The 21,419-nt window shown below is 38.5% G+C and overlaps 3 protein-coding genes across 4 annotated transcripts in view; all 3 read right to left on the bottom strand.

The window, feature by feature from the left end:
- LOC107567700 (2',3'-cyclic-nucleotide 3'-phosphodiesterase-like) overlaps positions 1-3,169 on the bottom strand; it is a 5,959-nt gene extending 2,790 nt beyond the window's left edge. Inside the window, exons 1-3 of one of the 2 annotated variants that reach the window (XM_016253429.1) lie at positions 3,021-3,169; positions 695-1,378; positions 480-607 (exon numbers count right to left, since the gene is read on the bottom strand). In XM_016253429.1, coding sequence (XP_016108915.1) covers positions 480-607; positions 695-1,358 — 792 coding nt within the window. In that variant the 5' untranslated portion in view covers positions 1,359-1,378; positions 3,021-3,169. Of the gene's footprint in view, positions 1-479; positions 608-694; positions 1,379-2,131; positions 2,267-3,020 lie in introns of those variants that run through there. The other variant, XM_016253440.1, reaches the window with a different exon arrangement.
- Positions 3,170-4,991: 1,822 nt separating this feature from the next.
- On the bottom strand, positions 4,992-11,015 carry LOC107568318 (tetratricopeptide repeat protein 25-like). Its single transcript, XM_016254276.1, has 10 exons — positions 11,000-11,015; positions 10,371-10,432; positions 10,071-10,218; positions 9,747-9,971; positions 8,661-8,789; positions 8,504-8,582; positions 8,317-8,403; positions 8,018-8,214; positions 7,747-7,847; positions 4,992-5,887 (listed from the first exon to the last, which is right to left on the bottom strand). Exons 1-10 carry the CDS (start codon positions 11,013-11,015, stop codon positions 5,852-5,854), a joined length of 1,080 nt encoding a protein of 359 aa, XP_016109762.1. The 3' UTR covers positions 4,992-5,851.
- Positions 11,016-13,105: 2,090 nt separating this feature from the next.
- LOC107567679 (tetratricopeptide repeat protein 25-like) lies at positions 13,106-21,414 on the bottom strand. Its single transcript, XM_016253395.1, has 12 exons — positions 21,052-21,414; positions 20,804-20,935; positions 19,119-19,272; positions 18,954-19,015; positions 18,676-18,808; positions 18,352-18,576; positions 16,775-16,903; positions 16,618-16,696; positions 16,431-16,517; positions 16,132-16,328; positions 15,861-15,961; positions 13,106-14,001 (listed from the first exon to the last, which is right to left on the bottom strand). The coding sequence occupies exons 1-12, from the start codon at positions 21,166-21,168 to the stop codon at positions 13,966-13,968; spliced, it is 1,452 nt and encodes a 483-aa protein (XP_016108881.1). The 5' UTR covers positions 21,169-21,414; the 3' UTR covers positions 13,106-13,965.
- Positions 21,415-21,419: the final 5 nt, after the last annotated feature.

Genomic DNA, 21,419 nt, shown 5'->3' with positions numbered 1-21,419 from the left:
TATATATATATAAAAAAAATTCTTTCATGATCTCTCATGAATTTATTTCAATTGTAAAGTGTTCAATATATATCACGCTTCTGACACTTATATGGCAAATTTGCAAAGCATACACTAACAAAATTTCAGGGAACGTGACGCATTATATACCATACAAGTACTGGCAGATATTAGTAATATTTAATTATCAGTATTGGTCTGAATTTGCTGATAATGTAAGCTGATAATGTAAAGGGGCTTCCCCGTCAATGTTATGATGACTGATTTTTAACTTTAATATTACATGTGTAATATTTCATACTGGAAAACAAGATAAGTTGTTAATATTAATTAAGAGTTAATTTTGCCAACATATTAGTTATTGGCTGCAATAATATTATAATCAAGCAGGGATCTTATTCCAAAAACCCATCAGGGCACTTACATTTGCACTACATGATGTGACACATCTAACAAAATGGCCTGTTTGGAAAACTAACCTGTAGCTCTGCATACTCTTTAGCCCCCTCTGCTTTCCCATAATCACAGAACTTCGTAGTGCAGTGGAGTTGCAATGGGTTCTGGAAATACTGCTCAAGATCCACTTCTTTCGCCACCTCACCAGTAACTGGAAAAAAACAGATCAAAATCAGCACCACAAACACACCAACTCTGAGGAGAACCACAAGTGTGTGGGTTTACACAGTCCACTCACATTCACTGATGTGTTCTTTGAAGGCCTCCAAAGTGTCCAGCGTCTTGAGAAAGTCCATGGTTGCACACTTAATTCGCTCCTCTTCCTCTGGAAGCAGGAACCAGCCAAAGAACAAAGGCAGCTCTGGCTCTTTCTGCTTGGTCTCTGCCTCTTTCGGAGGCTCAGCTTGAACACCATCAGCCTCTGGTTGTACCTTATCCTCTCCTCCTTCTGTTTCTTCGGGCTTGGCTTCATTCACAGCAGTGGGTTTGGACTCGGCCTCTTTCTTAGGCTCCACCTCTTTCACAGCTTCTTCCTCCTGCTTCTCAGGCTCAGAATTCACTTGACTTGGCTCCTCAGACTTCTGCTGTTCTGGCTCAGGGGATTTCTCAGAAGACTCGGCAGCCGGGGTTTCCTCAGGAGATTTTTCCAGCACCACCTCGAGTTCAGACGGTTTGGCAGGAGGCGCTTCAGAGTCCTTCGCTTTCTCCTTTTCTGGCAATCCCCCAGCAGAATGCTCCATCTCTGGGGTCTTCTCGGGTTCAGGGGCTGCTTTTGGAGGTTCTGCGGGTTCTGAAGGTGCCACCTCTTCGGACTTAAGCTCCGATTTCTCCTCTTGTTTCATCGCCACTTCCTGTGTCTCAGCAACAGCTTCTGGAACTTCCTGATTCTGTTCAGCGTCCATTGCTACACAGCAGGCTGATTCTGATAAACAAAAGAGTGAGTGTGAACGCATTTTTTCAAGCGATTACTCTGTACGTGAGATGAGTTACATGAGATGCAAATGTGAACAAGGGGTTAAATGACAGGCAGCTCCAGGAACGCTTGGTAAAGATTAACAAACTATCCACATGAACATGGGCAGTCAAAACGACCACTTCTTCAGACACTTCACAGAATGTAGGCTCTTGGAAACTTCAATTTTACTACCCACAACTGCATATTTTAGTTCTGCAACCTCTGTACAGCGTCCAGCTCTCGTCCTTCTGAGCAAATCTGAAAACCACTGGTCCGTTTAGACCAACGCACATTCAGATTCATATGAAATAACACACCACTGTGCATTTCTAGTGAAATCTGAGTAGGCATTGGACTGCCAATGCAAGGGCTGCTTTTTTTCTGGCCTACACATTACTCCTTCGCTTTTTATCCATATTTCTCTGTCTACCATCTTTTTCTCTTTTACGGAGGCCTGAAGCAAACCATAGGAGCTCTGTATGCTGGAAGTCTTTGGTTTTAAAGGATACTTTGCACCGTCTCATCGCTGTCTTCTGTCGGGTTTCAGATTAATAAGCAGAAGTACAGCTGTAGCTCAGATATTAGGTTGTTAGAGTCATCAGATGTCAAATGACTTGCTTTCGTTGTGAAACCAGTTGTCATCATCACCTTCTGACCAAAAAACATGTTCCCCATTTTATAGAGCAATGCAAATCTTTACAGCTTAATCAAATGACAAACCTTGATATCAGCCAAGCGACACAATTCACAGCTGATGACGGGTTCAAAAAGCACCTCTTACTGCCACCAAATGTTAACTTCTCTATGCAGTGACCGGGTTTTACACGAACTAGCTTTAATTTCGCCCTGGACACGGCCCAGGTTCTGATGAAAGTGTGTGATAAGCCTGTTATACAGGAGCCCAGCAGCGAGCCGTGAGACACCAACACCTGCACATCATTAGGCCACTTTTTTGTGGCTGTGTCTAATATCAAGTGTGCTGCCTGCTTAGGCAGCATTTCTCGGAAGCAAACACGTTCTGAGTCAGTTCAGCGTGTCTGATGCCCAATTGCTGTCTAGGTAGGCAGCTCACTGGATTTTGATACGCAGCCTTTGTGTGACCAAACTAGATTCGGACACGCCACCTGATCTATGGAAGACAAAGAAAACCCAAAACGCCCAGTAGATTCACTCAGACGGTAGCGACACATCAAGCAGAGGTCACACGCACACAACGGTAACGTTACATGATTTAACGACGTTGCGCACACGAATTTAGACAACTTGGTGGAACAATTGTGCGTAGATGTAAAAGAAACGCAGGCTACACTTAATTCAGTGAATGACTAAATCTACAGAGACTCGTAAATGAGCGAGCTCAGTTAATTAGCGGTAACAATGCAAAGCCACGGCTTGGGGAGTGGCAGTGCCCAGCCACGCTGCATGCAGACAAAACAAATCAGCGTGGCAATGCCTAGCGCTGCTGGTAAAGGAAGCACATGCCAGAAGCACCATTTTTTGTTGCATCTAAAATCTTTGTTTTCGCTTAAAGTTAGATATGCGTAATCAAACTCACTGGTTCCAAATACGTTCTACAAGATTACAAAGTAACAGTGTAAATGCAACTCACTTGATTACAACGTTGGCAGATGTGTGAAAAGCTGTCACCGTTTTCTGAGGCTGAAGGTTCAAAGCGCCGTACAGCCGAATTGCACGTTTCTCCAGAGCGCCACGCAAAACCCCCCGCCTGGCCGAGCACTAGCAATAATCAGGAAACAAAACGGAAACCAATGGCACTTGAGCACGCTCCTGTGCGCGCGAGTGCGGACGCGGAAGGGAGAGGCAGATAAAAAAAAACTGAACAGAGGCACATTTTGAGCGCGCTCCCGCTGCCTCACTGTGTGTGCACGCCACACAGGTTGTTTTGTGCATCATTATGTCTCGATTATCACGTGGTTTAATTACTCTGTACAGTTCAGTCTTAACTTTAATTTCTTAACAATGGCTATCACTGTACATCCCTAATGTTAGCAGATGGTGCGAATAGGTTGGGGGTCACTTTGGAAATGCAATAGGTTACAGATTACAAGTTACCCTATTTAAAATGTAATAAGTAGTGTAACTATTTCAATTATTTAAGTAATGTAACTAATTTCATTTGATTACCTTTCCAAAAATTCTAACGAATGTTTTATTAATTTTTTTTTTTTTTTAAACATTTAAGGCAGGGTTAACCTTACAGTAGTGTTCAACACTGATTACTGTCAGACTTTCAAAATCCTTCTTCACTTGAAATAAGATTATAATCATTTAATTTTATGATTAGCACAGCCACCACAAAATCAGACTTTAGCACCTCTTTTTACTTTGAGATCCTTCTGAGGTTAAATACAGATTTAAAATCATAAGAAATAGTTTAATAGCTATGATACTGTTCTGGAAATCAAATCTCTGCATAGCTATAGGAAACAATGGCATCTGACAACGCCTTGGATAAAAACAGTTTAATTCTTAAAAAATAAAGTATATACATAAATCCAAATAGGAAATAAAACAGTTATCGAATAAGCATGTGTCCTAAACTCCTGAAACATTGGTGTCTCATATGCTTTAAATAATTCTGTATGAGTATGAAATTATTCAGATGTAACCCCCTTTGTGATCTTTAACATTTTCATAAGTAACTGTAACTTAATTTAAAAAAAAATCTCAGTAACTGTAATTGATTACAGTTACATTTATTTTGTAATTAAATTGCGTAATTCTGTTAATCTGTTACATGTAACAAGTTACTCCAGTCCCCAACACTGGGGGTCATAATATAAATGGAAACACAAGAAAGGTTGGGGTCAATAAAGTATATATATCCTTTATTGACTCCCAACCTTTCTCTCTATCTATCTATCTATATGTGTGTGTGTGTGTGTGTGTGTGTGTATGGAAATAGTATTGCACTCGCTCTTTCTTAGTGCGATCAGTTTCGGTCGGTCACGTCAATAAAAAAAAAAGCATTAAAGTACTTTTATTATTTATCACTTTATTAAAGTTTTGCACATCACAAATATATCATGAAAAATGTGTTTAATTAAAAAGTAATTTAGATATTTGGTGTTTAGCTAACCGTAATAGTGGCGCAAAAAGAGAATTTGTATTGCAGAATTTTGCGAACCTTTGATTTCGCCCCCCAAAATGACCATTTATATTTAATAAACTTCTCAGAACATTCTTGTAAAATAATTGTCCCACGAGAAAAATCATTGTAAATAGGCCTACTTTTAGAGCAAACATCACAAACGGTTTCCATTTTCATACACCGTCACTGATTATGAACAGATTTGCAGTAGGCCATTAAAGGAATACTTGTCTACGCCTACAGGTTTGATAGTATCTACTGCATAAAATATATATTGCAACAATCTTTGGATAAGGCAAACAAATTTCTCAAGCTTTTCATGCCTCACACAAGTATGGACTTGATTTCCAGCACTCAGTACGGTCCTTGTAATCATTATTGTCAGAATATATTATAATGAATACATGCCTATCAAAATGATCAAAGTGTTCAATTCCATTGTTTGTGTTTTAAAATGAAGTTCGTAAAGAATAAAAAAAGGATCTGCAGGCACCACATGCTCTTTGAATGCATGTTTACAGGCCAGTTATACAGGAGCATACCTGCAAAATTCAAAACAGCTGGAGTGTGCATGCTGTGTCTTGTTGATATCCGTGAGGGACGTGTGAAATGTATGCAGGATTTCTGAGTGGTTATGCTTTCTGACATTGCACTGACGGGTTCTGCAGTTAAGAATAGCTGCTTCAGCTTATCACAGTGGAGTTCAGAACAAACGCAGGTTGGCTGTGACCGCTTTCTCACAAGTATTTGTGGTGTGTTCGCATAAATGGCAGATATAACCCACACAAAAATACTCTCACACACAAACTGCCAGTAATGCGTAGTTAAGCATTCTGACAGGGCTTATACTTCTGTTCAGTTTTGTTGAGCACTTAAAGTCAATATCGACTCAGTAGGTGGAGTGTAAAATTAGAGGTCAAAACTCATTTTAATGATTTTCAATTCAAACCTTTATGGTTGGATTATGCATTAAAAGAGTATTTCTCTATGTCAACAGAAGTTCACAGCATGTGAGTCTATTGGAAAACATTAACAGTATCTGGGCAACATCACTTGGACACTGCATCACAAATATAACACATGATTTGTTATACCTCTGAAACTGTGACAGTTTATGTAAAACTATGCAAAACATAATTTTACCCATATGGAAACAAGCACAGAAAAGGCAGTCATAAATTAATCCTTCACCAATAACACTGACTGCAATCCAGCACAAAGTTCCTCAGGCAAACTTTATTCTACTAGTAGGGATGCATTAGTTCTGACTTGTCTTGTAGGTAGATGGAAGTTGATTGCAGCCATTTTATTCAGAGGGGTTTCTCATTTTACTGATTCACTCTGTGTCTTGCTTCACGAAGAGCCTGCAGGGTGAGAAATTGATTAAAGTAAAACAAATAATATCAGAGCATCATGAAGAAATATAATATCAGAAGAATGGGATGGTCTAGAATCAGATAACATACGAGAAAACTGATCAATGAATGCATATAAATATTACAATTATCTGTTCATATGTGACCCTGGACCACAAAACCAGTCATAAGGGTCAATTTTTGGAAATTGAGATTTATACATCATCTGAAAGCTGAACAAATAAGCTTTCCATTGATGTATGGTTTGTTAGGATATTTGGCCGATATTTGAAAATCTGGAATCTGAGGGTGCAAAAAAATCTAAATATTGAGAAAATCGTCTTTAAAGTTGTCCAAATGAAGTTCTTAGCAATACATATTACTAATCAAAAGGTTTTAATATATTTACAGTAGGAAATTTGCAAAATATCTTCATGGAACATGATCTTTTCTTAATATCCAATTGGTTTTTGGCATTGAAGAAAAATCTATAATTTTGACCCATACAATGTATTTTTGGCTATTGCTACAAATATACCCCAGCAACTTAAGACTGGTTTTGTGCTCCAGGGTCACATATTATGACAAAACAACTACTATTGACAAATATTTAGTAACTAATTGCTCTGCTTATGGAAGTTCAGGGTCAATAACAGTTCTGTCATGACAACTCTCGGAGGCTTTGGCATGGTAATGTACATGACAATGTTTAATGTATTTGGTCTTGGTGGAATAGATCTGCTACGCTGCAGCTGCGGCAGAAGTACCGAGACTTGCTACTGCCAATACATCCACAACCATGCTGCTGTGAGCATGTAAGAAATACTGCTGCTGCACATATAACATACATTAAATAAACCCCATAAAACATACATGAATCACCCCGTAGCAGATCTATACAGGTGGAGCTGGGGAAGGTGGAGGGTTTCTGAAGCACGCTTCAACTGCTACAGCCAAGAATTTTAATGTTGAGCAGCAGCTCATTGGCTCAAAAGAGAACCAATCAGCTGCACCATGTGATAATGATGTCATTATTTCCGACTGAGTTAGGCCTATCGGACTGCGCCATCTAGAGTTTCATGACAGAACTTTGGATATGTGTCTTAGCTTCCACAATCAATCTCCACATTTAATATTTAACATGCACTAGGAGCAGGATTTGGGTCCAATGAGTTTTCACTGTTGGCAGAGCTACGCAGTGTGACAATGCAGACAATGCTCAGCTCTTTATATAAAATAGTATATATATATATATATACTGTATATTATATCCAACTTTATTTGTGTATGCAAGTACACTCGCGTAATGCGATATATACTATATAGCAAATAACAACTGCAACTATATTTTCGTCCAGCTCTTTATATAAAATTGGAAATATAAATATTTCAAACTTCATCAGCATACATACAGTATACTTGTGTAGAGCGATATTTACTAAATAGCATATCTCAACTGCTTGATTACTTGCATTGGCCCAAAATGTAAACTATATTTTCGCTCAGCTTTAATCTGCTAAATGTGACAAAAAGGAATTACGATATTAAGGTATTATAAACATTAGCACCATGAATTTCTGTAAAGCTACTTTAAAACAGTGTGTATAGTGTAAAGCACCCTTATGCAAAATTTCTGGTTGCGTGTATTCCTATTGAAATGACTGGATAAATATTTGCAGAACAATAGTACATATGAGTATACCTTTAGTCAAACAAACAACAATTGTGATCATCTGTGATATAAACCATATTGCGCATCCTGCATGATTTAGAATTTTAGTGTAGTTTGAATGGGACTATAGAAAAGGCCACAGGCGAGAGGGATGAGGGAGAGAGTGAGAGAGCAGGATAGGAATGTCTGTGTTGACCTTCTGGATGGCTTCGCTGGCAGAGTCATCCTGCAGCAGTTTTGCCCGGTCCAGTGCCCCCTCAAAGTGCAACACACAGGCCTTGTAGTTACCCAGCTTCACTGTGTCAGAGAGAAAGAGGATGTAAAATGATCTAATTGTACGGCGTGGCATGGATCAAATATACATAACGACCACATTAACTCCTATTGATTCGAAGCAATGTGGGAAATTTGATTATTCATGGTCAGACAGTCTATTAAGCTTCCTGGGCAATGTAGTTTGGACTCACATTCTGCCTGCGCCATGAGCACACTGGCATTGAGCTGCCATTTTTCATCGCTGATGTCATCCGCAGCAATGAGTGAGCGGGAGCCATAGTCTCGTGCTTCGCTGTAGCGTTTCAGCTCTAGGTAACAGCGGCCAATCTCGTGGAACAACCAGGCTTTCTCTAACCCGCCACATACTAGAGGCAACTTCTCCTCCCAGCTACGCAAACACACACAGAACAAAATTAAATGACCGTTTCAATAGATTTCTCTGTGTACATCAACACCAAAGTCAAAATTAATTAAAAGCAAATGCACTTACACTTCTATAGCTTGTTGAAATTTGCCAATCCGTGCGTACACACGGCCAATGTTGTCCAGAGCCCTGGATTTACTGTCCATCAGGTTGCTACGAAACAAAGCACAAACCAAACACACCGGATGAGTTGTAGATTATTAACCAACCAAGAAAAACAGAAAGGTAGCTTTCTGCTCTCATGGTCGCCTACCCTTTCTTGGCCAGCTCCAGATCCTTCTCATGATGATGCAGAGCCTTGTCCATATTACCAAGATCCATCAGTGCATTGCCTACATAGAATATAAGATAAACTTTTAACATAGAGTTTCATATTTCTCATTCTTGTGCTATTGATATTATATGACTACCAATGCAGCTGTGGAGGTTCCCAAGCACTTCTCTCTTATTGGGCAGCACCTCCTCAGACCATTCCTTCACCGCCTTCATGAGTTCACGAGCCTTCTTCAGGCCGCTTTCTGTATTGCCTACACTCAAGGCTGTTAATTGAAGAGACAATACTCAAAAATTCCTATAATATACAAAACATTTTCTGAAAATTATGTAGAGTAGTGCTTGCCCATCCAAAAGTCATGTAATGCCAGAGCATTGATAAGACATTATTCTGATTCTGACATGGGGGTTTTCCTTCAATACAAGTCTATGGAATTTTCTAGTCTGTTTTGTTGTCCGCCAACCTGATATCTCACAGTCACAGCTCACAAAGAAATAACTTTTAAACCAAACAGCTTTTCTTTTGGTCAATGTGGTGAATCCGCGTAACCAACTTTTTGACAACCAAAATTTGCAAGACAATGGTAAATATGACCGCAGATTTAGAAAAGTAATAGCACATCTCTTTTCTCAAGTCACAAAATTTGATGTGTTGCTCATGTCCATGGCACAAATTACGTACACAGTTATGTGCCAAAGTTTGGCAATTAGATTTAGGGTTTTGTTCAAATGTCCTCAGCAAGCACTATTAAATATTTAAATAATCAGCTGGGTGTGTTATGCTTACACAAACATTGTGGGGTGACCTAGAGAATAATTAGGATCATAATCCCGCCCTTACCTCCACGTTGTTATTGTTTCTTGAGCACCAAATCAGCCTATTAGAATGATTTCTGAAGGATCTTGTGACACTAAAGACTGGATTAATGGCTGCTGAAAATCTAGCTTTGCCATCATAGGAATAAATTACATTTTTAAATATATTAAAATAGAAAATGGTAGTTTTAAAGTGTAATAATATTTCTGTTTTTACTGTATTTTTGATCAAATAAATGCAGCCTTGCCCTTGGTGAGCATAAGAGAATTATTTTTTTCAAATATATACAGTATATATAAAAAAACTAATTCTAACCTCAGAACTTTTGATCGATAGTGCATGGTTTTTTCCTGCTAGGAGCCTATACTGTGAACTTTGACCCAACCCAAACTCTGCAGAGGTTCACCTGTGTCAATCTCCTCCAGACTGTTGAGGACGTATCGAGTGGGGTCTGAGGGAGGCTTGTGAAGAACCCGGTTCCACTGCTGTTGCATGAGTTTTCTGTCTCGCTGACGAGCGTAGATGGGCTTCTGCTGCTGCCAGAATGCAGTCCGCGTGTCCAGATATGAGATACAGCCTACGATCAGATCTTGTACACGCTCTCCGGTTCTTATCTTACCTTTTATAAGATCTGTATTGGAGCAGATTGTGATACTTTATATAGAACATGCACTTTCACAGATGCAAACTGACATTTAAAAAGATGTACAAAAAAACCTGAAACACACACCCTCATCTTGTAGAAGTTTCTCTAAGTATTCTCTGTCACTGTATAGCTCTCCCAGAAGTTCCTTGGCTGTTTTTTCATTTTTGCCCATCTTCTGGCCATGCTTTTTGGATTCCCTCTTATGAGAATGATTCAAATTCTTGGGACGAACCTTTGGGATTGTATCAAACAAACAAATATGTATTACTAACTACTGAATTGAACATAAACGTAAAGCATTAACAGTGGCAGGGTGAATGATGGGGGCAGGTGGTATAATGCGAGAGAGAGCAAGAGACAGAAAAGATAAAATAGCCAGCTCACCCCATTAGACTTGTGGAAAAAAGACACGTCTCCTTTATTTTCCAGCTTCACAGAGGAAGGACCTTTTGGGTTGGGGTGAGAGATGTGGGTTTAGGCCACTTTTTTGTGGCTGTGTCTAATATCAAGTGTGCTGCCTACTTAGGCAGCATTTCTCGGAAGCAAACACGTTCTGAGTCAGTTCAGCGTGTCTGATGCCCAATTGCTGTCTAGGTAGGCAGCTCACTGGATTTTGATACGCAGCCTTTGTGTGACCAAACTAGATTCGGACACGCCACCTGATCTATGGAAGACAAAGAAAACCCAAAACGCCCAGTAGATTCACTCAGACGGTAGCGACACATCAAGCAGAGGTCACACGCACACAACGGTAACGTTACATGATTTAACGACGTTGCGCACACGAATTTAGACAACTTGGTGGAACAATTGTGCGTAGATGTAAAAGAAACGCAGGCTACACTTAATTCAGTGAATGACTAAATCTACAGAGACTCGTAAATGAGCGAGCTCAGTTAATTAGCGGTAACAATGCAAAGCCACGGCTTGGGGAGTGGCAGTGCCCAGCCACGCTGCATGCAGACAAAACAAATCAGCGTGGCAATGCCTAGCGCTGCTGGTAAAGGAAGCACATGCCAGAAGCACCATTTTTTGTTGCATCTAAAATCTTTGTTTTCGCTTAAAGTTAGATATGCGTAATCAAACTCACTGGTTCCAAATACGTTCTACAAGATTACAAAGTAACAGTGTAAATGCAACTCACTTGATTACAACGTTGGCAGATGTGTGAAAAGCTGTCACCGTTTTCTGAGGCTGAAGGTTCAAAGCGCCGTACAGCCGAATTGCACGTTTCTCCAGAGCGCCACGCAAAACCCCCCGCCTGGCCGAGCACTAGCAATAATCAGGAAACAAAACGGAAACCACTGGCACTTGAGCACGCTCCTGTGCGCGCGAGTGCGGACGCGGAAGGGAGAGGCAGATAAAAAAAAACTGAACAGAGGCACATTTTGAGCGCGCTCCCGCTGCCTCACTGTGTGTGCGCGCCACACAGGTTGTTTTGTGCATCGTTATGTCTCGATTATCACGTGGGTTAATTACTCTGTACAGTTCAGTCTTAACTTTAATTTCTTAACAATGGCTATCACTGTACATCCCTAATGTTAGCAGATGGTGCGAATAGGTTGGGGGTCACTTTGGAAATGCAATAGGTTACAGATTACAAGTTACCCTATTTAAAATGTAATAAGTAGTGTAACTATTTCAATTATTTAAGTAATGTAACTAATTTCATTTGATTACCTTTCCAAAAATTCTAACGAATGTTTTATTAATTTTTTTTTTTTTTTAAACATTTAAGGCAGGGTTAACCTTACAGTAGTGTTCAACACTGATTACTGTCAGACTTTCAAAATCCTTCTTCACTTGAAATAAGATTATAATCATTTAATTTTATGATTAGCACAGCCACCACAAAATCAGACTTTAGCACCTCTTTTTACTTTGAGATCCTTCTGAGGTTAAATACAGATTTAAAATCATAAGAAATAGTTTAATAGCTATGATACTGTTCTGGAAATCAAATCTCTGCATAGCTATAGGAAACAATGGCATCTGACAACGCCTTGGATAAAAACAGTTTAATTCTTAAAAAATAAAGTATATACATAAATCCAAATAGGAAATAAAACAGTTATCGAATAAGCATGTGTCCTAAACTCCTGAAACATTGGTGTCTCATATGCTTTAAATAATTCTGTATGAGTATGAAATTATTCAGATGTAACCCCCTTTGTGATCTTTAACATTTTCATAAGTAACTGTAACTTAATTTAAAAAAAAATCTCAGTAACTGTAATTGATTACAGTTACATTTATTTTGTAATTAAATTGCGTAATTCTGTTAATCTGTTACATGTAACAAGTTACTCCAGTCCCCAACACTGGGGGTCATAATATAAATGGAAACACAAGAAAGGTTGGGGTCAATAAAGTATATATATCCTTTATTGACTCCCAACCTTTCTCTCTATCTATCTATCTATATGTGTGTGTGTGTGTGTGTGTGTGTGTGTGTATGGAATTAGTATTGCACTCGCTCTTTCTTAGTGCGATCAGTTTCGGTCGGTCACGTCAATAAAAAAAAAAGCATTAAAGTACTTTTATTATTTATCACTTTATTAAAGTTTTGCACATCACAAATATATCATGAAAAATGTGTTTAATTAAAAAGTAATTTAGATATTTGGTGTTTAGCTAACCGTAATAGTGGCGCAAAAAGAGAATTTGTATTGCAGAATTTTGCGAACCTTTGATTTCGCCCCCCAAAATGACCATTTATATTTAATAAACTTCTCAGAACATTCTTGTAAAATAATTGTCCCACGAGAAAAATCATTGTAAATAGGCCTACTTTTAGAGCAAACATCACAAACGGTTTCCATTTTCATACACCGTCACTGATTATGAACAGATTTGCAGTAGGCCATTAAAGGAATACTTGTCTACGCCTACAGGTTTGATAGTATCTACTGCATAAAATATATATTGCAACAATCTTTGGATAAGGCAAACAAATTTCTCAAGCTTTTCATGCCTCACACAAGTATGGACTTGATTTCCAGCACTCAGTACGGTCCTTGTAATCATTATTGTCAGAATATATTATAATGAATACATGCCTATCAAAATGATCAAAGTGTTCAATTCCATTGTTTGTGTTTTAAAATGAAGTTCGTAAAGAATAAAAAAAGGATCTGCAGGCACCACATGCTCTTTGAATGCATGTTTACAGGCCAGTTATACAGGAGCATACCTGCAAAATTCAAAACAGCTGGAGTGTGCATGCTGTGTCTTGTTGATATCCGTGAGGGACGTGTGAAATGTATGCAGGATTTCTGAGTGGTTATGCTTTCTGACATTGCACTGACGGGTTCTGCAGTTAAGAATAGCTGCTTCAGCTTATCACAGTGGAGTTCAGAACAAACGCAGGTTGGCTGTGACCGCTTTCTCACAAGTATTTGTGGTGTGTTCGCATAAATGGCAGATATAACCCACACAAAAATACTCTCACACACAAACTGCCAGTAATGCGTAGTTAAGCATTCTGACAGGGCTTATACTTCTGTTCAGTTTTGTTGAGCACTTAAAGTCAATATCGACTCAGTAGGTGGAGTGTAAAATTAGAGGTCAAAACTCATTTTAATGATTTTCAATTCAAACCTTTATGGTTGGATTATGCATTAAAAGAGTATTTCTCTATGTCAACAGAAGTTCACAGCATGTGAGTCTATTGGAAAACATTAACAGTATCTGGGCAACATCACTTGGACACTGCATCACAAATATAACACATGATTTGTTATACCTCTGAAACTGTGACAGTTTATGTAAAACTATGCAAAACATAATTTTACCCATATGGAAACAAGCACAGAAAAGGCAGTCATAAATTAATCCTTCACCAATAACACTGACTGCAATCCAGCACAAAGTTCCTCAGGCAAACTTTATTCTACTAGTAGGGATGCATTAGTTCTGACTTGTCTTGTAGGTAGATGGAAGTTGATTGCAGCCATTTTATTCAGAGGGGTTTCTCATTTTACTGATTCACTCTGTGTCTTGCTTCACGAAGAGCCTGCAGGGTGAGAAATTGATTAAAGTAAAACAAATAATATCAGAGCATCATGAAGAAATATAATATCAGAAGAATGGGATGGTCTAGAATCAGATAACATACGAGAAAACTGATCAATGAATGCATATAAATATTACAATTATCTGTTCATATGTGACCCTGGACCACAAAACCAGTCATAAGGGTCAATTTTTGGAAATTGAGATTTATACATCATCTGAAAGCTGAACAAATAAGCTTTCCATTGATGTATGGTTTGTTAGGATATTTGGCCGATATTTGAAAATTTGGAATCTGAGGGTGCAAAAAAATCTAAATATTGAGAAAATCGTCTTTAAAGTTGTCCAAATGAAGTTCTTAGCAATACATATTACTAATCAAAAGGTTTTAATATATTTACAGTAGGAAATTTGCAAAATATCTTCATGGAACATGATCTTTTCTTAATATCCAATTGGTTTTTGGCATTGAAGAAAAATCTATAATTTTGACCCATACAATGTATTTTTGGCTATTGCTACAAATATACCCCAGCAACTTAAGACTGGTTTTGTGCTCCAGGGTCACATATTATGACAAAACAACTACTATTGACAAATATTTAGTAACTAATTGCTCTGCTTATGGAAGTTCAGGGTCAATAACAGTTCTGTCATGACAACTCTCGGAGGCTTTGGCATGGTAATGTACATGACAATGTTTAATGTATTTGGTCTTGGTGGAATAGATCTGCTACGCTGCAGCTGCGGCAGAAGTACCGAGACTTGCTACTGCCAATACATCCACAACCATGCTGCTGTGAGCATGTAAGAAATACTGCTGCTGCACATATAACATACATTAAATAAACCCCATAAAACATACATGAATCACCCCGTAGCAGATCTATACAGGTGGAGCTGGGGAAGGTGGAGGGTTTCTGAAGCACGCTTCAACTGCTACAGCCAAGAATTTTAATGTTGAGCAGCAGCTCATTGGCTCAAAAGAGAACCAATCAGCTGCACCATGTGATAATGATGTCATTATTTCCGACTGAGTTAGGCCTATCGGACTGCGCCATCTAGAGTTTCATGACAGAACTTTGGATATGTGTCTTAGCTTCCACAATCAATCTCCACATTTAATATTTAACATGCACTAGGAGCAGGATTTGGGTCCAATGAGTTTTCACTGTTGGCAGAGCTACGCAGTGTGACAATGCAGACAATGCTCAGCTCTTTATATAAAATAGTATATATATATATATATACTGTATATTATATCCAACTTTATTTGTGTATGCAAGTACACTCGCGTAATGCGATATATACTATATAGCAAATAACAACTGCAACTATATTTTCGTCCAGCTCTTTATATAAAATTGGAAATATAAATATTTCAAACTTCATCAGCATACATACAGTATACTTGTGTAGAGCGATATTTACTAAATAGCATATCTCAACTGCTTGATTACTTGCATTGGCCCAAAATGTAAACTATATTTTCGCTCAGCTTTAATCTGCTAAATGTGACAAAAAGGAATTACGATATTAAGGTATTATAAACATTAGCACCATGAATTTCTGTAAAGCTACTTTAAAACAGTGTGTATAGTGTAAAGCACCCTTATGCAAAATTTCTGGTTGCGTGTATTCCTATTGAAATGACTGGATAAATATTTGCAGAACAATAGTACATATGAGTATACCTTTAGTCAAACAAACAACAATTGTGATCATCTGTGATATAAACCATATTGCGCATCCTGCATGATTTAGAATTTTAGTGTAGTTTGAATGGGACTATAGAAAAGGCCACAGGCGAGAGGGATGAGGGAGAGAGTGAGAGAGCAGGATAGGAATGTCTGTGTTGACCTTCTGGATGGCTTCGCTGGCAGAGTCATCCTGCAGCAGTTTTGCCCGGTCCAGTGCCCCCTCAAAGTGCAACACACAGGCCTTGTAGTTACCCAGCTTCACTGTGTCAGAGAGAAAGAGGATGTAAAATGATCTAATTGTACGGCGTGGCATGGATCAAATATACATAACGACCACATTAACTCCTATTGATTCGAAGCAATGTGGGAAATTTGATTATTCATGGTCAGACAGTCTATTAAGCTTCCTGGGCAATGTAGTTTGGACTCACATTCTGCCTGCGCCATGAGCACACTGGCATTGAGCTGCCATTTTTCATCGCTGATGTCATCCGCAGCAATGAGTGAGCGGGAGCCATAGTCTCGTGCTTCGCTGTAGCGTTTCAGCTCTAGGTAACAGCGGCCAATCTCGTGGAACAACCAGGCTTTCTCTAACCCGCCACATACTAGAGGCAACTTCTCCTCCCAGCTACGCAAACACACACAGAACAAAATTAAATGACCGTTTCAATAGATTTCTCTGTGTACATCAACACCAAAGTCAAAATTAATTAAAAGCAAATGCACTTACACTTCTATAGCTTGTTGAAATTTGCCAATCCGTGCGTACACACGGCCAATGTTGTCCAGAGCCCTGGATTTACTGTCCATCAGGTTGCTACGAAACAAAGCACAAACCAAACACACCGGATGAGTTGTAGATTATTAACCAACCAAGAAAAACAGAAAGGTAGCTTTCTGCTCTCATGGTCGCCTACCCTTTCTTGGCCAGCTCCAGATCCTTCTCATGATGATGCAGAGCCTTGTCCATATTACCAAGATCCATCAGTGCATTGCCTACATAGAATATAAGATAAACTTTTAACATAGAGTTTCATATTTCTCATTCTTGTGCTATTGATATTATATGACTACCAATGCAGCTGTGGAGGTTCCCAAGCACTTCTCTCTTATTGGGCAGCACTTCCCCAGACCATTCCTTCACCACCTTCATGAGCTCACGGGCCTTCTTCAGACCGCTATCTGTGTTGCCTGAACTCAAGGCTGTCAATTGAAGAGATAATACTCAAAAATCCAAAAGCACACAAAACATTTTCTGAAAATTATGTAGAGTAGTGCTTGCCCATCCAAAAGTCCTGTGATGCCAGAGCATTGATAAGACATTATTCTGATTCTGATATGAGGTTTCTCCTTCAGTGCAAGTCTATAGAATTTTCTTGCCTGTTTTGTTGTCCGTCAGGCAAAGATCATAAGTCTAAAATCTTACAGTCACTTTCCAACCAAGCAGCTTTTCTTTTGGTCAGTGTGGTGAATTTGCGGAACCAAACTTAATCCCGCCCTAACTTCAATGTTGTTCCTGATGAAAGTCAGCCACTCATCAATTAGCTAAAAATCATCTACATGCACTACCATTCAAAAAATTGTGGTCAGCAAGATTTTTTTTAAAGGGGTCATATGATGCTGCTAAAAAGAACATTATTTTGTGTATTTGGTGTAATGAAATGTGTTTATTCGGTTTAAGGTTCAAAAAACACATTATTTTCCACATACTGTACATTATTGTTTCTCCTCTCTGCCCCGCCTTTCTGAAACACATCGATTTTTGCATCCAGTGGGGACATAATTATGGATTATAATGACTTGTACTGTCTTTTTATGCATTGCGTTGCATCGCGCCGCGTAAACATAAAACCATGTCTGCATTTGTGATCGGAGAAATTACAAACAACAAGTCCTACTCTACACTGCCCAAAAAACTTGCTTTAAATATATAAAATATAAAAACTCTTTAAATATAAAAAACATACTTACAGTCTGTGAGTCAGAACCTGTTTTAGGGGGGCGTGGCTGACTCTTAACTTTTATAAAGAAAATCTCTTTGGATTTGAGACTTTAGTCTTTGCAACTTTACAGATCTTCTTTATGCACCAAGAGCTTGTAACACTCCAAAGAGAAAGGAAAAATTGAAATCGCATCATATGACCCCTTTAAAGAAATTACTACTTTTTTCAGCATGAAATTTATCAAAAACGACAGTAAAGACATTTATAAAATTACAAAAACAAGTATCCTGTATCCACAAAAATATTAAGCAGTACTGTTTTCTTCTTTGATAATAATAATTGTTTCTTGAGCACCAAATCAGCACATTAAAATGATTTCTGAAAGATCTTGTGACACTAATGGCTGCTGAAAATCCAGCTTTGCCATCATAGGAATAAACTACATTTTAAAATATATTAAAATAGAAATTAGTTGCTTAAATTGTAATATGTCTGTTTTTACAGTACTTTTGATTAAATAAATGCATCCTAGGTGAGCAGAAGAGACTTCTTTCAAATATATAAAGAAATTCTTCTAACTCCCGAACATTTGAACGATAGTGTATGGTTTAGCAAGTGTAACAACATGAGTATGCGACTAATGCTAAATTTCATGCTAGGAACCTATACTGTGGACTTTGACCAGTCCCAAACTCTGCAGAGATTCACCTGTGTCAATCTCCTCCAGACTGTCGAGGACGTATCGAGTGGGGTCTGAGGGAGGTTTGTGAAGATGCCGGTTCCACTGCTGCTGCATGAGTTTTCTGTCTCGCTGACGAGCGTAGATGGGCTTCTGCTGCTGCCAGAATGCCGTCCGCGTGTCCAGATATGAGATACAGCCTACGATCAGATCTTGCACACGCTCTCCAGTTCTTATCTTACCTTTTATAAGATCTGTATAGGAGCAGATTGCGAAACTTCATAGAATATGCACTTTCACAGATGCAATCTGACATTTGAAAAGGTCTACAAAACCCCCCCTGAAAAACACACCCTCATCTTGTAGAAGTTTCTCTAAGTATTCTCTGTCACTGTATAGCTCTCCCAGAAGTTCCTTGGCTGTTTTTTCATTTTTGCCCATCTTCTGGCCATGCTTTTTGGATTCCCTCTTATGCTTGGAACGAACCTTTGAACAAGCAAACACATATGTGTTACTAACTGCTGAAATGAACATAAATGGAAAGCATTAACAGTGGCAGGGTGAATAATGAGGGCAGGTGGTTTAATGAGAGAGTGAGCAAGAGATAGAGAAGATAATATAGCCAGCTCACCCCATTAGATTTGTGGAAGAAAGACAAGTCTCCTTTATTTTCCAGCTTCACAGAGGAAGGACCTTTTGGGTTGGGGTGAGAGATGTGGGTAACTGAGGTCTGTTTGTGACGTGTAACCAAAATATGAGCTCCACATTTCTCATCATGTTGTGTCTGAGGACTTACTGCCCACTGAGTTGACGATTGCCTCTTGAGCTTTCTGGATTCCCAGCCTGAACTCCTGCAGCTCTGGACGCAGCTTATTGCCTCGGTGATAGTAGACCAATGCAAACTCAAAATCGCCCATAGTGTAGAGAGCTTCTGCTTTCTGATATAGACCCTGCAGGAGACAGGATGGAGAAGGAGAATCATAGGTTATCTGTTAAAAGAAGCTTTTCATACAAAGCAGTTACAGTAACTAAAGGGACTGGATGCCTAGAGGAACATGCAATGGCACCAAACAGGTTTCTGATTTTTCATTGTTCTTTCATAATTATTATATGATATTACATGCGTTGTGGTAACAAGCCAGCTCCTTGCTATCACATGATATACACTCATCTGAAAATCCCTTGGTTTAATAACCCAGTAAAAAGATTACATTTAAAGTGATGTGTAGAAGTAAATCCATGTATATAAAGATGTATCTTATGTTCACCAATGCTGCATTTACTTCATTAAATGTCCAGTAATAACAGGAATATTGTGAAATATTATTACAGTTTAAAATAACTGTTTTCTATTGTAATATATTGTAAAATGTACTTCATTCGGTGATCAAAGCTGAATTTTCAGCATCATTACTCCAGTCTTCAGTGTCACATGACCCTTCGGAAATCATTCTGATATACTGATTTGCTACTCGAGAAGCATTTATTTTTTATTAATAATGTTGAAAATAGCTGTTCTGCTTAATATTTCTGTGGAAAACATGAGATTTCTTTGATGAATAGAAATTCAAAACAACATTTATTTGAAATACATTTGTTGGAAAAATGTGAAAGGTCTTTACTGTTCCTTTTCACTTTTCCTATCAATTTAAATTGACAAAATTTGACCCCATACTATATATTTATTGTTTATACTAATATATATATATATATATATATATATATATATATATATATATTCTATTTAGAAAATAAACATAACTGCTGATAATTCAGTGCTTTTACTGGGATTGGACATTATTAATTTAGAGCAGGAGTTCTACCTTCCTGCAGAGTTTAGCTCCAACCCTTATCAAACACACCTGTCTGTAATTATCAAGTGCTACTTCAGATCCTAATTAGTTGGTTCAGGTGTGTTTGATCAGGGTTGGAGCTAAACTCTGCAGGAAGGTAGATCTCCAGGAACAGGTTTGGGCACCCCTGATTTAGAAGGTTTATATATAAAAGCTCCAAAAAGTATTTGGATACTTATGCCACACTTAAAAATTAGTTCATTTCATTGCATTACATACAAACTAGTTTGCAACTATTTTTAGGTGACTTTAGTGGATGGTCTCTCACGTTTCACTAGTTTGACCCATCCTTTTTGTCTTAAAACTTTTAGTTTTTTTGAATTTTATTAATTCAATGCTATTTTTTGTAAAATTCGAAAGCGTGCTTGTGACATACATGACATACATGTTTCTTTATCTAATGCAATAATATTTATCAAAATGTAAGTGTGCCACAACACAAGTCTCCACATGCTTTCTGGGGCAATGCCCTACTTTTGCCAGAATCATCTGATCCGGTTTCAGATTATGCAAGTACGCCCCCTTCAGGACAAGTGAACATACAGACCAGACTCAAAGCTGAACCGGCTGGGACCTTCTGGACCGAACGAGGAGATAAAACAGAAATCAGCAGCACAGGTGAACACACCTTGAAGAAGTCTTTGTTGTCTTTGAGGGAGGTCTCGGCATCTTTCAGCGCGCTCTCTGCATCCCCTAGTTTCAAATAACACCTGGACCTGGCGACCAGACAGTTCTTATCATCCGGCTGTACACTTAAAGCCTGGTGGGGAACAAAGAAGACTCTTATAAAGTGTGAAATAAAGCACCCAGTTTAATGTAAGAAATGTAAAATGTATTTCGCATAATCCCCAGACCCAGTTACAGTTATTAGCTTACCGTGGAAAAGCTCTCAATAGCTTTGACATACTCTCCCTTCTGGAACAGCTGGTCACCTTCGGCTACATAGGTGCTAAATGTACTCTTCGGCCCTTGTCCTTCCTCGTTATCGGACATTTTATGCGTATTTATACAAAACTACATCAAAACCATTCAATACATATAAATAAATGTACTTGTAGTCCGAGAAAGTCTTGTCCGCTGTATCCTAGCGACGCGCCTAACAAAACTGCGCAGCCAATCAACTGTGAGAGACCTTTGATTGACATGCCAACACGTACTACGTCACTCCATCTTAAATTCTTAGGTGTAACTTATACACTTTTAATTTCCAAAATATAAAATATATTCTAAAATAATGATCATAT

This window comes from Sinocyclocheilus grahami, unplaced genomic scaffold (genome assembly GCF_001515645.1).
Source record: "Sinocyclocheilus grahami isolate Dianchi unplaced genomic scaffold, SAMN03320097.WGS_v1.1 scaffold27.1, whole genome shotgun sequence".
NCBI classification, from domain to species: Eukaryota; Metazoa; Chordata; class Actinopteri; order Cypriniformes; family Cyprinidae; genus Sinocyclocheilus; species Sinocyclocheilus grahami.
Note: the sequence above shows the minus strand (reverse complement) of the source record. Positions and strands in the feature narration are given on the sequence as shown.